The following is a 16,045-nucleotide window of genomic DNA, read 5'->3' on the forward strand; positions in this document are numbered from 1 at the left end:
CGCATTGAATTGCCGATCTAGGCAGGAGACTATCTAAGGGGAAGGCTGGGGGCACCACCTCAAAAGGCTGGCGGCACCACCTAGGGCCTGATTTCGGCCTGATTACTACCAAGCCTTTCACGCCTGTTAATTACGAATTTAACCACCCCCTTCCTTCTTACATACACGCATCCTTTCTACCTTCTCTTCTATCTTCTACTACCACTAGGCCTATTATATGACCCACACACTAATTTAATTTAATTTAACTTCTCTCTTCTTGTACTAGTCCTACTACCCCCCTACCCCTACTAACCATGGATTCTTTATAGTCTATTTTACCACCTATACTACCACCAGACCCACCATAATTCTATGAAACCCGTGACTTTGCGAAGAATGCCCTCTAGGAATCTGCTACTAAATAGGGTTTTGCCCTAGTAGTAAAGAGATCCGATAAAAAGAGGGTTGACCTACACTGCTCTCTTTGGCTAGATCCTACCAAGAAAGGTCCTTCGGTCTTATCGAAGAGTAAATCTCGCGAGGTTATTAAGATTGGGACTAATTGCCTATATAAGATTTAAATCTAGCTACGGAAGGATAGGAAAAACGTTATTCTAGACCGTTATGAGGTTGTGGTTAAATATGGTAACTATAATTATGGCCTAATTCTACTAAATCTTCTGGTTAAACTTCGGTAAGAAGAGAGGGGAGAAAAGGAAGAGCGACTCCTTGATTACTTTGAAAAAGGCCTGAAACCTATGGTAATTTCGATGCTTTTAGAGTCTGAGAAGAGTCTACTTAACTTGAAAGATCTTAAAAACCTCCGCGCCCGGACTAGATTAATTTTCCTTGGTGGGCGTATATCGATTGAAGTAGTGATAGAGAGCCTACCTAGGTAGATTATATAACACGAATTAGACGATACGTAGCGGCTAATCAGAATTATGTTTATCTTAAGGATAGGCCTTTAATTTCTTCGTGTTTATCTAAATCTTCTATGGATAGATACTATATATAAGACTAATCGGTAAGATAAGTAAGATAAGAGAAAGATGAGAGATTACTAATTTACTTAGGTTAACTAGGTATAATATGCTAATAGTTAATATCGTCGGATAAACTTTAATAAGGAAAACCTTCTACGTGGCCTATTACTTTATTAGTAATAAGCAAGAATCGTCGTATCTTTAGATATTTTAAGCTCTTTAAACATAGCTTATATAAGTAAAGATTTAAGCTCTAGGTGTTATCTTCTCCGACGACGTAGACGCTCTTCTTAATATATACGGGGGGATCTTTAAGGATTTAATTAGCCTACTCTGTCTCTGGTATATCATGAAGAATATTGAGACCCGTGTTCGGCTAATTATTTCGAAGTAAATAACGGACCTTCCTAATCTAGAAGGTTAACAGAAGACTATTAACGAATAGCGATCTGTGAAGGCTAAATTTATATAAATTATCCTCGAGCCTACCGAAGATAAGATAGAAGTAAGAAAAGCCTTATTTATAGAAGCTCTTAGCGATCCGATCTACTAATTAGTAATCGATTATATCGAAAAGTAGTGGTTTAGTAATAGGGTAAAGCGATTTATGCGCTACTATCTTACCGGAATTCTCTATTATGATAAGCTTACTTCCTCTCGCGTGGAAGGTGCGTATTATTAGATTAAGAAGGAACTCCGAAGCTTAACTAGCGATATCCTTATAACTATATAAGTCGTCTCTCGAGTCGTTTCCTATATAAATTTATAGGCGTTTAACTTAATTTAAGACGAAATTTATCGTTACCCCGTCGATCTTTAAGTCCTACTTTTCTGTAATATCCTTAATTAGATCTTAAGAAACGTAATCCGAAGGGTTTATAATACTTAGCAGGAATACCTTCGATTAGAGAAGTAGAAACCACTATCCTCTTGTACCTAATACTATATAAAATCTCTTGGTCTCCTATGTAATTATATGATTAAAGACCTAAAAGATAGTGGTAAATCCCTTCTCTTATCCTATTTTAACTAATAACACTAGCTTCGCCTGCCGAATCTAATTTAGACTAATCGGTAGCGAATTAGAAGGGTAGGAAGGGTAGGAAGGCTTCGAATTAATGAACCGAATCGGGTAAAGGGGGTTAGACGGCCGAAGTTGCTAGAGACTATGAAGCGTTAGCGAAGATAGGGGGGGAGGAATTTTACCGGTCGGGATTATAGGCTTGAGCGAAGGAAAAGTACTTACGTTTCTATAGATAAAACTATAGGAATTGTGGTACTACCGCCTTTAAAGAGAACTAATATATCGATAAGGCGAATACTATTAAACTAGGAGACGAAACTTCGGTAAGGGCGTGGGGCTGGCCGCGGTTGTAAGGCTAAGAAATTGGTGATAGCAGAGAAGGAATTAAAGAGAAGGGTAAGGTAGATTACTAAGTATCGATTCGGTAACTAGTAAGGGGTGAATTGGTAGTATTAGATAGAAGGGTTTAAATTGAATTAGTGTGTGGGTTATGTGATAGGCCTAGTAGTAGTAGAAGATAGAAGAGAAGGTAGAAAGGATGCGTGTATGTAAGAAGGAAGGGGGTGGTTAAATTCGTAATTAACAGGCGTGAAAGGCTTGGTAGTAATCAGGCCGAAATCAGGCCCTAGGTGGTGCCGCCAGCCTTTTGAGGTGGTGCCCCTAGCCTTCCCCCTATCTAATACTCCAATACTCTATCCTTTCTTATATGATCTTTTACCATGTTTCTAAGATATAAATACTGCTATGTTTCCTAACTAAATTGAATCAAGTTTATCATCCCTTTTGATCTCTCTTCTAGATCGGTGATACTCTTCCACAATCGTGGTACTTCTCCTTCATAGAAGTGCGCACGACCGATAGACTCATAACCGTGTATTCAGACACTATATTAAGTAATTACCTTTATACACACTATCTTCTTGTGTGTATAACCACGACTTTATGGTCACTGCCTAAAGTCCGATAGTAGGTCTTCTAATTATATCAGAGATATATAGTTTAATTAGTTACTAGGGCGGGGTAGACGGAGTAGCTTAGTCCGGATTAGCGTATTTCTATAGATCGTGTGCGATTATATAGTCTTTAACCGTAGTAATCTAGGGAACCTAGTATACGTGAGATTTTAATAGGTAGTTAAGCTAGGTAGCTTATAGCGTAGTTAAATATATCACTTCTATATAGGAAGTGAAGCGAAAGTAAGAGTAAAGTAAGAGAAGATTAAATTAAATTAGTTAAATAGTTAGAGTAGAGGCGTCGGGCTTATAACTATCAGACTTTAGGCGGTGACTATAAAGTCGTGGTTATATATATAAGAAGATAGTGTGTATTAGTGTGTATAAAGGTAGGTAAATACTTAATATAGTGTCTAAATACATGGTTATGAGTAGGCTGCGGCAGTATCCGCGAAAATCTAAATCCGCTCCGCATCCGTACCGCAGATTGCGGATATGTATACGATTCTGACATCTAACTATCCGCGCGGATTAGATGCGGATTTAGGCTTCGAAAAGTTAGATATCCTCGGATATCCAGCGGATTCGAAAATAGTATAAACATACTAAGTCTCGTGATCTGATTTAGTATACATATCTTATATAGATTTTAAGGTAATATTCTGTACTACTAGTGTTCTATATTGTCGAATTAATTATATATTCTCGATACAGAAATTTCTTTTAATAATATATCGAATTAGTTCACTATTTAACTACTTTATTTAGCGTATTATATAGTTATACTATAGCTTGCCTATCTCGAATCCGTCTGGTAGCCGTGGCTTCTTCCGAATCCTTCCTGTCCGGGTCTATGTACTATTAAATGTAGATTCCTCTAGTAGGACACTATTATCTAGATCTAAACTATCTATAGGCCGCTTTAAGGAGTGAGAGATCGCCGGTTTATCTATATTATTATCGGAATCCTCCTCTTATAACTCCTCTTGGTATCCTTCCTCTTTATTATCACTAATCGGTTCTATAAACTTAAGTAATAGTAGAGATAGACGGCTTTAATTAAGTATAGTAGCTTCGCTAGATGAGAGATACTCCTTGATTATCTCGATCTCTGCCTATTTTAGCTTAAATTTAGATAAAAAGTGATAGAGTATTAGACCCTTAATTATGTCTAGCTTTAGCTGCCTACGGCGATAATAGTAGATATCACGAGTATAATTAAATAAACGCTCTACTCCTGCTCTACTAGTAGGGATCGAGAGAATATCTCGTGCTATTCTAGTAAGTACTAGGAATTCCTGCTTATGTTCTTTCTAGTAAATACGTGGATTTCCCTTACTAAGCCCTAATCTTTTTATTAGAAGATATAGTAGATATCGAATAAATAAGAGGCTTACCTTTCGATAGATATCGCGTAACCTTATCTTACTAGCTATTAAATTTATTAGTGGGGAGTATGGTTTATTACGAGTTATAAAGTATTATAAGCTCTTCGTCCTCTATATTATCTATCTTCTCTGAGGTATCTAGTTAGTGTACTTCCCTCTAAGCTTGTTTCTGATAAGTTATAAACTTATTTCAGAATGCGTCTTGATACTGCTTTATGAAATTAATATTACTACCTCTCTAGTCCTTATTATCGAAGTATCGTAGCTTCTTTAATGGGTATAGAATTATTACTAATATATAGGTTATACTATATATACTATTATCGGTTCTACTGTAATATTTAGAGAGCTTTTTCTGTGCTAGCTAAAGTGCCCGGAGTATGCTTTTCTTCTAGTATACACGCTTATATCTTAACTTTTTCTTAGCCTCTTTAAGGTAGGTAAAGAGTCTGTTGTAGATACTGAAGATATAGTGTACTGTGTAGTCCCTAGTCTTTGATAAGACGTTAGTAAAGTTAAAGAAAGGCTTAGTAATTAATAGAAGATACTTAACCTAGCGCTACTCCTTATCGTTAAGCTTAAACTAAGTATATTAATTTATAGTGTAATACTTATTAAAGTAAGATTGAAGCTTTCGCGTATGGGTAAGTATTAAGAAAGTTAAGTTCTAGCGTGTGCGTATATCTTGAATTAGAACAATTTTTGGCTCCTTTTTCTGTAGCCCTAGGAATGCCTTACGGCGCTATAGGCTTATATTAATAAATACTATAAACCCTCGGACCTATAGTAGTAATTAGTTAAATTTATTAAAAGTGAACTAGAATTAAAGAAACCTTTTTAAGGGTATTTACGATTGAACGAGTAGGATACTTCGTCTAGAGATCTAAGTTTTACTTACTTAACTACTCCGATTCTGCTTTATTATTCTCGGGTACGGCCTTTAGCTTTCTAAGGAGCTCTTATAGGTAGAGCTAAATTATATAAGTAATATAGGGTACTCGAAAGATTAAGGTACTAGATTGAAGAAGGGACTAGACTATCTCCTAGATACTATTTATTATAGTATTATTATTTATAGTATTATTAGTCGTGATTAATAATACTCGGTCGGTAATCTTATAGTGTTATAGAATCTAAATAATAGTATTACTTAGATTACTACTAGTGTGTGATCTATAGAGATACTTAAACCTAAGTAGTACTTTATAATAGTTCTAATCTTAATTAATAAAATAACTAGTAATTGCTATAAATACTTATTTAAATAGAGATATCTAATAATTAAGCGTAATTAAGATTCGGTATCTATCTAGGAGTTTATTAAGTATCTCTCGCTATTGGACTTCCACCGATATATTAAGAAGTCGTCGTATTATCCGGGTAGAGGGAATATTAAGCTTTGAGTCTATAATCCGAGCGTAATTAAGAAGACTTCTAAAACTAGTATACTCGGTGATCCGAAATAGAAGCCGGGTAGTAGTTATAAACTTAAGAATCTTTTGTTAAAAGGTAGACTAATCGAATAAGGAAGATATCTACGTATACGGCTAAAGATATATAAAGTATAAGTTAGGCTTCCTAGCTTAGAGGGTCTAGCTCGGAGGGGGAAATAGACTATATTCTGTATAAGTTGATTAATACCTTGCTTCTTTAAGCCCGAAGGCTTCGTATATATAATGCTTTTTATATATATCTTTATCGGAGACGTCCCTACCTGACGATGACTTAGATAAATAAGAATAGCCTAGTAGCGCCTATATATTATCTTAGGCTCACTAGTCTTCTTATATGCGACTTAATTAAAGTAGTCCTAAATATTAGATATCTTTTACTTGCTTTGCTATTAGATTGACTTCTGTAAGTCCTCCTTCTTACCGAATTCGGTCTTTAGCTACTACTTAATAAAACTCTTCCGGGAATCCTCTATATTAGGGTCGGTTCGGTTATCGTTAAAGAGGATCTAATACTTTTGGAGATACTTACCGACACGACGAAGTAATTCCGGTGCGCGAATAGTATAACGGTGTCGTATAGGCGGGAGAGAGTAATCAGAAAAGGAGGTTATAGTACGACCTGCTTAGCTTAGGAAGTTAAGGAAGTTATCTGATTGTAGGATATCTGAATTAATAAAAGACTTAGTATATTAAGATACTAGGTATTAACTATCTGAGTGCTAGGATTGAGGCATAGTAGTAAGGTAAGGGAGGAAGTAAGGTATAGAGTATAGCTAGAGAAATAGAAAGATAGAATTCGAATACTTACTGAAGTGACTAGGCTAGAAAGATTAGGGGGATATCTCACTATAAGGTATAGCTTACGCGACCGTGACTTAGACGCGACTCGAATATGAAATAACGATATATTATATTCCCTACCTAAGTATAGGGAATAACTAATAAGGTAGTCTAGTAGGATATTCTATCTAGGTTAATGATTAGATTAGAAGATTTAGGTTGATACTAAATTAGATATTTGTCGGATAATTATTAATATCCGCCGGATATCTAAGAAATATCTAACTAATGTCTGCATAAGAGCGATTTCAAAATTACTAAGTCTAATAATTCTAATAAATATGCTATGTTTTTACTATATCTTTATATTATAATCTACTAATTAAATTACATTTCCTAATTCTTTAAGCTTTAGAGATTTTATATTTAGGAAGATTTAGTTAGATTATAGTAAATTAAGCGGGTTTATCTTTAATGGTCTTCTTCTATAGTATCCACACTAACTTTTATACACGAAAATATATATTTTCTATAGTAACTAAAATAACGGAAACTATCACTTTAATAAATTAAATTACCACTACCTACTATATCCCTGAGGAATTAAACTATTATATATAGCTAAGAGAATAGAATCTCTTCTTAAATTCATTCATATTTCATATTATTTCAAGTGGTAGATCATATATAAGATAGTATTTTTACCACAAAGGACCATAACATACTGATACATCTGTAATGTGATGAAAAAAGAGTGCTTGGTTAGCTGTATAAGGGTCACATGAAGTGCCAGAATAAGTTAAATTAGCGAATTTTATGCAAGTGCGGATAATTGTTAGATTTTGCGGACATCCGTTGGATGTCCGCGGATATCTAACAGTTGGATGCGGATGTCGAAGTGGTATCCCATATCCGCAATCTGCGGATACGGATATGACTTTGACATCCAACGGAGCGGATTTGCCGCAGCCTAGTTATGACTCTATCGGTCGTGCGCACTTCTTATGAAGAAGAAGAAGTACCACGATTATAGAAGAGTACCACCGATCTAGAAGAGAGATCAAAATGGATGATAAACTTGATTTAATTTAACTAGGAAATATAACAGTATTTATATTTTAGAAACATGGTAAAAGATAGGCTTCATCAGAGCCCACGTCGGCCCAGGCCCAACCCAACCCAACCCACGAATGGGTTGGGCTTTGGGCCGTATGCTATAGCCCATAATGGGCCGTGGGCCGAGTTCTATAGCCCATAATGGGCCGTGGGCCCCCAATTGAGCCACAAACAATGCAAACACGTATTTATGAAAAATTACTCTCTGTTTGAGGTAAGTAATTGCACCTTTATAGTGGGTAATATTACTAAACTTTAATAAAATATAATCAACTAGAGTATAATGATCATGTGGCTTTATTTAAAACAATTCATATAGCTAAATTAAAGATTGAAGGTTCAGTACACAGGCCTCAGAGAAAATGGTGCTCCGACATGTTGCAAAAATATACATCTTCACAAGCACACTGTAATGCTATCCTAACTTCCTGATTAAGTATTTTCACTAGCTATTACTACTATACATAGCTAGAATAAGCTATAACAAGCTTTATTTTCATCGAGAATAGTCATACATGATAGTAAAATAAGTATAAAGTATGAAATCATGGATACAATTCATAATTTATAAGCAGATTTATGAGCGCCAAGACCTTGATTTTATGCAAAATGGGCTTTCATGGGCCCCCAATGGGGGCCCATCGTGGGCTGGGGGTTGGGCCTTGGGCTAGTGGCTAGGGCCCAAGCCCATCATGGGTTGGGCCATGGGCCGAAGTCCTCGGCCCATTCGTGGGCCCTGATGATGCCTAGTAAAAGATCATATAAGAAAGGATAGAGTATTGGAGTGTTAGATAGTCTCCTGCCTAGATCGGCAATTCAATGCGAGTATGCAATTCAATGTAAGATCGTTGAGGATCAATTCGATAGATCTTATAGAGAAGAAGATCCAGATGTAGAGAGGGGTTATATGAGTGGGTCCTTCGTCATGTGACCCCACAACATCCACATGTTGACAAAACTATATTTAGGTTATTGAATAAATGGATGTTAGATAACATAATCGATTTTGAAAATTTCTAGGTAATAGTAGGTCTACGGCTAGATTGTGAATTACGTTAATATTATTAAAACCATATAACTAACTTATTCAGCTTCAAGCTTACTATAAGTATATAAACTACAAATACTGAAAGCGGATTAGCGGTAATACATAGACCTCTCGTCCTTTCCCGATATTTAGTCAAGAGCTACGTTCAACCTTGAAATTAGGTTAGGAAGCGTGTTCCACCCAGCAGAGGGCGAATACATAATTTAGAACGGGGTGTATCCCCGTTCCCCTCCCCCTTTTTCCCTAACAATAATTTCGTGAAATACATACGTAGGCGCAATTAAATTCTCCCCGTTCTTGTCCCCCCGCCCGAGTGAATAATGGCACTTATTCCCCTTATTCTTCTGCTTATTAGAGTATACCCGGTTTTGTTCGGTATCTAGCTCATTCGGTATCGTAGACTCTATAAAGATCTGCTTTAGGACGTAGTACTACTTATATTATTTCATATTACTAACACGTCGTAAGCCTATACCTTCTTATAGCCTTTTCTGGGGCCACCTAAAACTGTTCGGCGAGGTGATAAAACTATTTCCGCCTAATACCGCGCTCTACGTATTCTATATAATAATCGCGTAGAAGTATAAGCTTCGTGATGTCTTCTATCTGGACCTATAGCTATTTAGCCCTTCGTAAATGGTCCTTATTACCCCTAGCGCCGTAGATTAGGTTACGGCTATAAAGAATTATCCGCTCTATAACGTAGCTATCTAGTTTATCGGCCCGCTAATAGGTAAAAGGGCTATCTTAGCGACCGACGGAGATATATAGAAAAGTTTATATCGCATAATTTCCCCGGGGTTACGGCTCTTATCTATTAGGCCACTAATGCCTATTATTACGGAAAAGATAACAGAACTTTTCTATCTAGCTCTAATAGCCTATTCATCTAGCGGGGAGGTCTTTTTAATGGAGAAGATAGCGGTAGAGCTTATATTTAGTATTATTAGCAAAATTGTATTAGGTGGGTCCTTATCAAAATAGAAAAATAGTAAGCTACTTTATAATATCGATTAGATTCTAGATTATGCGTAGTTAATATCAATAATAGGAGGTATAAACCCGGTGAAGAAGTATCTTAAATGGTAGAGGAAGAGGAAAGTAGCTTAAAGATTAGATAGGCTTTTGCGATTATTCGTTGAGTATCGTTATTTGGCTTATGGTGATACGAATTTAGATAGCCTTAAAGAAATAAGTATCTTCGATAATATACTTTCTAAGATGAATTCTAAAAATCATAGAGAACTAAACGTAGACTCTTTAAAGTTCTCCTCGATAAGTGAGTCCTACTAAAGGAGACCAAGAAATTAAATAACGTACGCGATCTTTATTCTATTAATTCGGCTAACATAGTCCTCCAGTGTTAAAGCCCTTCTCTTTAGCGGCTACGGAATATTAACTAACACACTTTGCGTATAAATATGCTATAAGATTATTATTCCTCCCTCCCTTTAGACCCGGCTAACTCTATACCCAAATTTGTGTTTATTATGCTCTCTTTATATCTAAATGTGATGGTAAGGGTCCGACAGGAGCACAGTCAAGTTTTTAATGCGAATCTAGCTAACACGTAAGACATTCTACGAACCACACTATATAAAATAAACGAGCTATTATATACGACTGTAATAATAAAGGAAACTCTTCGTCTCTTCCTAGTCGGTTTTGGTGCTCGAAAAGCTATACCTAGATAAATCCTTCCCGAGGTACTCACCCTTGTCTCTGCTCTTAACGCGGGATTCAAGTAATTACTAATAAGCGATTACCCTATAGAATTAATACACTCGAGTATAATAGAAGATCCTACCTAACCTCGGACTAACTTATCATTCCCTACACACATATAATTCACTACGATCCTGAGGTCTTCCTGTAACCCTCGTCTTTCGATCTAGAGAGGTTCATAGAGCCGAATAAGATCCCTCGAGATACTTAGAGGCCCTTTAAGTATGGAGCCCGGGTATGTCTCGGCCGCGATCTAGCAATTAATTAGCTTCGTATTGTGCTCTTGCTGACCGTTCGGTATTTTAACCTAGAGTGTACATCGCTCGAACCACGAAAGACGCCTAGGGCTCCGTTCACGAACTTAGATTTGCTAATAGGAGACCTTGCTTTCTAAGAGACGGCACTGTCCTCTAAGAGACGGCACTGTCCGCTAAGCCGCGAGGAGGAACGCCTATGAAAGTGGTCGTTGCTATATAGTGGGGGGTATTGTCTTTTATAAGTTCTTGTCGCTCAATCTAAATAAGCGGAAGTAGCCGGCTAGGGTTGAGGATTGAGAGCCCGTAGGTGGGCCTTCCGAGAGGTATAAATATTCAGCCTTATTGTTCTGATTAGCTAATGTCTATGTACTTTGAGCGAGCTATGTTCCTAATATGCGCGCCTTTGTAAGTTAAGGCGGCTTATTAACTCGGTGAACCGTTGGTAATATCCTAGCTGAATCAATCAATCAATCAATCAATACTCTATTAACCTATTGTAGCCTAACTAGTGGCGTAATGGTTATGTAGGCGCTTCCTCCGGCGGAAGCAAGAGTGATTCGAACGCTAGATCCGCGCATAAAACAGTAAGTATATAGGAAAACGGCGTATTACTAAGTAAATTAGCCTAAAGGTCAGTCCAGATATCCTAGCCGAAAGAAGTGGAAAGTAAAGCGACGAGCGTTGCTACTATAGTAGGACGTATCTTGGGTAAATATCTTGAGGCTGATAACGTATATGTTTTCTAATAGATAGTAGATTAATGCGATCTCTAGTAAGTGGCTAGCTAGTGGATTATATCCTACTGGTTTATATTATTAAGCTCCTAACCCCCTAAAAGCCGAATGCCTCGTGATATCTATCCGAGGAGCGGAGGCGCGAAGCTCCACGACTTAATAGTAGCATCAGTAGCGGCGACAGTCCGCTAGAGCTACCGAAGCTACTAACGATATAGCTTAGTTTAGCCCGTAATATACTAATTTCGCTCGCGTACCTACTAAGCCTATTACTTTACTAAGCTTGATTATTCCTGATATTCCGTCCTTTATCCTTCCCCGAGAAGTACTTACGCTCTCTAGAGAACTTCGGGGTACAAAATTTAGCCGCATAATTATGTATTTTTTAGGCTATATCTATAATACTATATCTAAAGATCTTCTAGGTATATAGTCTAGAACTAGGCATCCGCTTAGAATAGATAATTACGGGAAAGGTGAGAGATATAAGTAGAACAGAATCTTCTAAGTTTAGAGTATATTAAGACCTCGGTACGTTCTTAGGATAGCGGCCGACAGGGTTTTAATTAATGACGCTACTAGAAGCATAGCAGGAACAGTTTCTTCGCTAGCCTCTTTAAAGCATTATTCCTCGACTTCTTAATATGCCTAGCATACTTAGCCGTATTATTAATATGTGGAAATGGGACATCTAGTACATCCTTTCCTAAGAATCGATAAAGAGGCTCCTAACCTTCCTTTAACTAAAAATCTAGCAATTGTTCCGGCGGGATAGTCGCGCGGATTTCCCTATAATCTCTTTCGTAGGCGGCACGAGTATTCACGAAAATATCCTTTAGCCGTTTCGATTCCGTCTATCTAAGCTTAAACTTCAAGCTCACCGTCCCCTTAAGGCTTCCGATGAATAACTCAATCCAGTGAATCATTCGGATTTACGACTTACTCTGCCATGGTTTGAATAATTATTCCACACTCTTAAGCGAGGTATCGATATCGCGTTCGACGAGGATAACTTGGGAGTCTGGGTATACGTGGAGTAATAGCATAGCGTAGAAGGAGGCGATATCAGTCACGGTGCCGTACTCTCCAAAGGCCACGTCCCATTTAGCTCGTGTAAATAGTTTACCCGTGTATATTAGTAATACGGGGAAGCTTACGTCAGGAGCACGATCAAAGATATTCCATTACTTATGGAATTCGGGTTCTATTACTTGGATCCCGTGGTGCACGTTAGGGATGCCCAGGATACGTAGTGATTCGGCTAGAGATACGGTGCCGGTTCGAGCTATGCCTAGGCAGAGGATAGGTGGACGTGTCGCTGTTTTCAGCGCCGGTGGGTTTGATTCTGTACTCATTGATTCGGCCACTTTTTCTGATGTTAAGGGTTAGGCCGGTGTGGCCTTACCCGTGGGCGATGCTGTTGCTGCCTTCTCTTCCTCAGCTATTTCTCTTGCTAAAGTTGAATGATAAGGAACTCCTAAATGTAAACAGTGCTTTGGGGCAGTTATTTTAAATAACGCCCGCCTTATGAAAACAAATGTATAACGGACGAAGAACCAGCCGCTCACGTCAGAAAAAATCTGTCAAGATCTCGGACTGGATAATGAATTGCTAGTAAGCTGAGGATTATTAGGTAAACATGATACAACCTTAGTGGGCCGTACACCTAGACCTCGGCATGGTCCGACTTAGGTTCTAAAGATCGGAACCTCGAACCTGAACCTGAGGTTCTTAGGTTCCAACTTTTAGAACCTGAGTCGGATCGCGACTCTATCAGGTTCGACTCAGGTTCGAACCTGACGGAACCGGATTTGCATAATTCTGCCAAGCCATTTCCTATTTCGGATGGATAAATTGCTGATTCATCTCTTTTCTTTACTGTTATTTACCTCCGTTCTGGTTACCATATCTAATAATCTTATAAAACAGCTACTTTAGCTATGAAATTATACGAAATATTCTCGTATACCGATTCTTTAGTATCAAATCATATATCTAGTCTTTGATTGAGTCTTACTTAGGCTCTCAGTGACTAGGTGGACTAGATGTCGTAGTTGATATGGTGTATAGAGTAGGAAATATATATTTTACAGGGAGTACTACCTTAGTATGATAGTATCCTTATAGAGATTTCCTTTAAGGAATTCTTATGCGCGGTACGTTAAGAGAGCTAGCTAATTCTAAGCTTAAGTAACAATCGTAAGTCATAAAAACCACTCTGGATTTTTAAAGCTGAATTTTTAATACTAATCTCCTCTAGTTTCCTATTCAAAGCGACATGACTACATACTTTAGCTAGTATCCTTAGGCAAAATCGGCCTTCAGAAGTCTCAGGGGTAGGTTCTGGGTTTAGACCGGTTCAAATTCAGGTTCTATCAGGTTCGAACTGAGGTTCTGTCAGGGTACGCCAGGTTCAAATGCAGGTTCCGTCAGGTTCGAACCTGACAGAACCTGGCGGTGTAGGTTTTAGTAGCCAATCGTTAAGCGTAGCGGTATATAGGCTAGTCGATATTCAAATAGACGTATCCATGCCCTCATTCAGCTCGCGTAGACCGCTATATCTCCTTGGATTCTCCTAATTACCTTCGTTAGCACTCAGAAGGCTTCTTGTAAGACTCTTCCTAAACTAGACTCTTTATTACCTCCGTTCAATCATTCACTATGTCACAGAGTCAGGTCTCTCAATTTTCCGATAACTACCCTTCATCAATCTTTAGCGATACTCCTCTAGATAACATTCCGTTCCTTCCATCGGATAGCGCTTAGTCATTCAATCCTGATGCTTTATACGGCCAGACCACTACTTCTACACCTAATTTCAATTTCTCTCGGTAACTGCTTATGCCTCACCCCCCGGATACTCTATAGCGCGTTAGTCAACCGAGAAAGAAGGACTTCGTCCTTTGGACAGAGATGGTGAATGATGAGTTCGTTATATAGTGGTTAAAGACAGAGTTTGGTAGCCGGATGAACCGGAATATCTTCGAGAGTAAGCGCTAGGCAGAATGTTAGTAGCATTTTCACTAGGTTGCTACTATTCGAGATGGCGCGCCAAAGGTTATGTGTAAAACGTGCGATCATACTTTGAATCATCTAGCGGACGGCTATCGTGGAACATCTTCTATGAATAAACACTACTCGCAAGGTGTCTGTCGGAAGATAGCGCCGAAGTTAAAGGATATTCGAAGGCTTATCTAAAATGGGGTATATAAAACAGTTTATCTGATTATTCAAATTTATGCTAAAATATCTTTATCTTAGGCACCATCAGTATCGCAAAAAATACTCTTTAGCTATTAAGACTGGCTTGAGAGGTTAATAATATTTCTAGCTAGCCTATAGCTACTGTTTTAACTCGTTAAACACCCTTAATTTCGCGCTCTAGTTAAAATGATCCGGCTCGCCCTATCTATACCAGAAATCCCCTCCTCGTATACTATCCGCCGCCGGCTTTATGAGTTAGTGGAGGAACGATAGCATAACCTTCTTTAGAAGCTCCCTATAGATAGTAAGCTCTCTATCGTATTAGATTGCTAGACCTTACCCTTTCGCTAGGCCTTTATGGCTGTTACCGGCTATTTCATCGACCAGGACTGGAACTACCGCGAGATCTTACTTAGCTTTGAGCTACTTCACGGGGTATATACTAGTAGTAATCTTGGTATAGTTCTCTTTTAACTACTTTAAAAGCATCATATTAAAGATAGGGTGTTAACCGTTACCACTGATAACGCTTTAAATAACTCTACCCTACTAGAGAGTATCTAGGATTCTCTCTAGGCGCTTAAGCTACTAAACTAGACACTAATTCTCCGTATACTATGTATCGCATATATTATTTAACTTAGTCTAAAGGAGCTTCTTAGTTAGATAGAAGCTAATCTAAAGAATGATAGAGAAGAGATAGAATTCACTAGGGAGACGGATAGCTCTTAGTAGGAGAATCAAGAAATTATCTATATATTAAATAAGGTAAGATACTCCCTCTAATATTACCCCTATTACTACCCCACTAAAAGTGTACTAGATTCGAAAGCTAGCCGTCTATATTAACAAAAGCCCTTAGCGCCGCGAGCGTTTCCTAGAGCTCTAGACGAAAGAGCCGAAGCTCGTGCTAATATAAGACGTCCGAACTCGCTAGAACTTAACGTTTCTGATGCTTCGGCGTGCGAAACGGCTATAGTCAACCTTTGACGAGTTTTGCCGGGAGTATAACTAGCTCTATATTTAGCTTAGCTAGGAGGAATGGCGCTAGGTTGACTATCTTCTTTCGATTACTTAGCTATTCTTTATCTTTACTAATATGGTATTAAAGAGTAAGGATATCACTATCTATACTATCTTCGGTATCTATAACGCCCTCTTTAACTATATAGAGAAGTCGAAGGTATAGCTTACGCGAAAGAAGGTTAACTGGAAGACTGTGATACTTAAAGCGCTCTTATATACGAAGGATAAGCTCTCAGAATACTATAGCGTAACTGATATAATTAGCGACGATCTCTATGTAATTGGTACTATTATGGCACCTTAGAATAAGCTTGAATTCTTCTAAATATCCGAATGGGAGCCTAAGTAGCATGCCCGATACCGTAAGA

The 16,045-nt window shown here is 38.0% G+C and overlaps 2 protein-coding genes across 2 annotated transcripts; both read left to right on the forward strand.

The window, feature by feature from the left end:
• Window positions 1-14,108: 14,108 nt before the first annotated feature.
• Window positions 14,109-14,645, forward strand: N7496_010728 (uncharacterized protein; the record flags this gene model as incomplete). Its single annotated transcript, XM_056703641.1, has 3 exons — window positions 14,109-14,212; window positions 14,324-14,363; window positions 14,475-14,645. The coding sequence occupies 3 exons, from the start codon at window positions 14,109-14,111 to the stop codon at window positions 14,643-14,645; spliced, it is 315 nt and encodes a 104-aa protein (XP_056549601.1).
• Window positions 14,646-15,008: 363 nt separating this feature from the next.
• On the forward strand, window positions 15,009-15,641 carry N7496_010729 (uncharacterized protein; the record flags this gene model as incomplete). Its single annotated transcript, XM_056703642.1, has 3 exons — window positions 15,009-15,086; window positions 15,138-15,207; window positions 15,514-15,641. The coding sequence occupies 3 exons, from the start codon at window positions 15,009-15,011 to the stop codon at window positions 15,639-15,641; spliced, it is 276 nt and encodes a 91-aa protein (XP_056549602.1).
• Between the last annotated feature and the right edge of the window lie 404 nt (window positions 15,642-16,045).

This window comes from Penicillium cataractarum (genome assembly GCF_028827025.1).
Source record: "Penicillium cataractarum strain IBT 29864 chromosome Unknown utg000009l, whole genome shotgun sequence".
In the NCBI taxonomy this organism is placed as follows: Eukaryota; Fungi; Ascomycota; class Eurotiomycetes; order Eurotiales; family Aspergillaceae; genus Penicillium; species Penicillium cataractarum.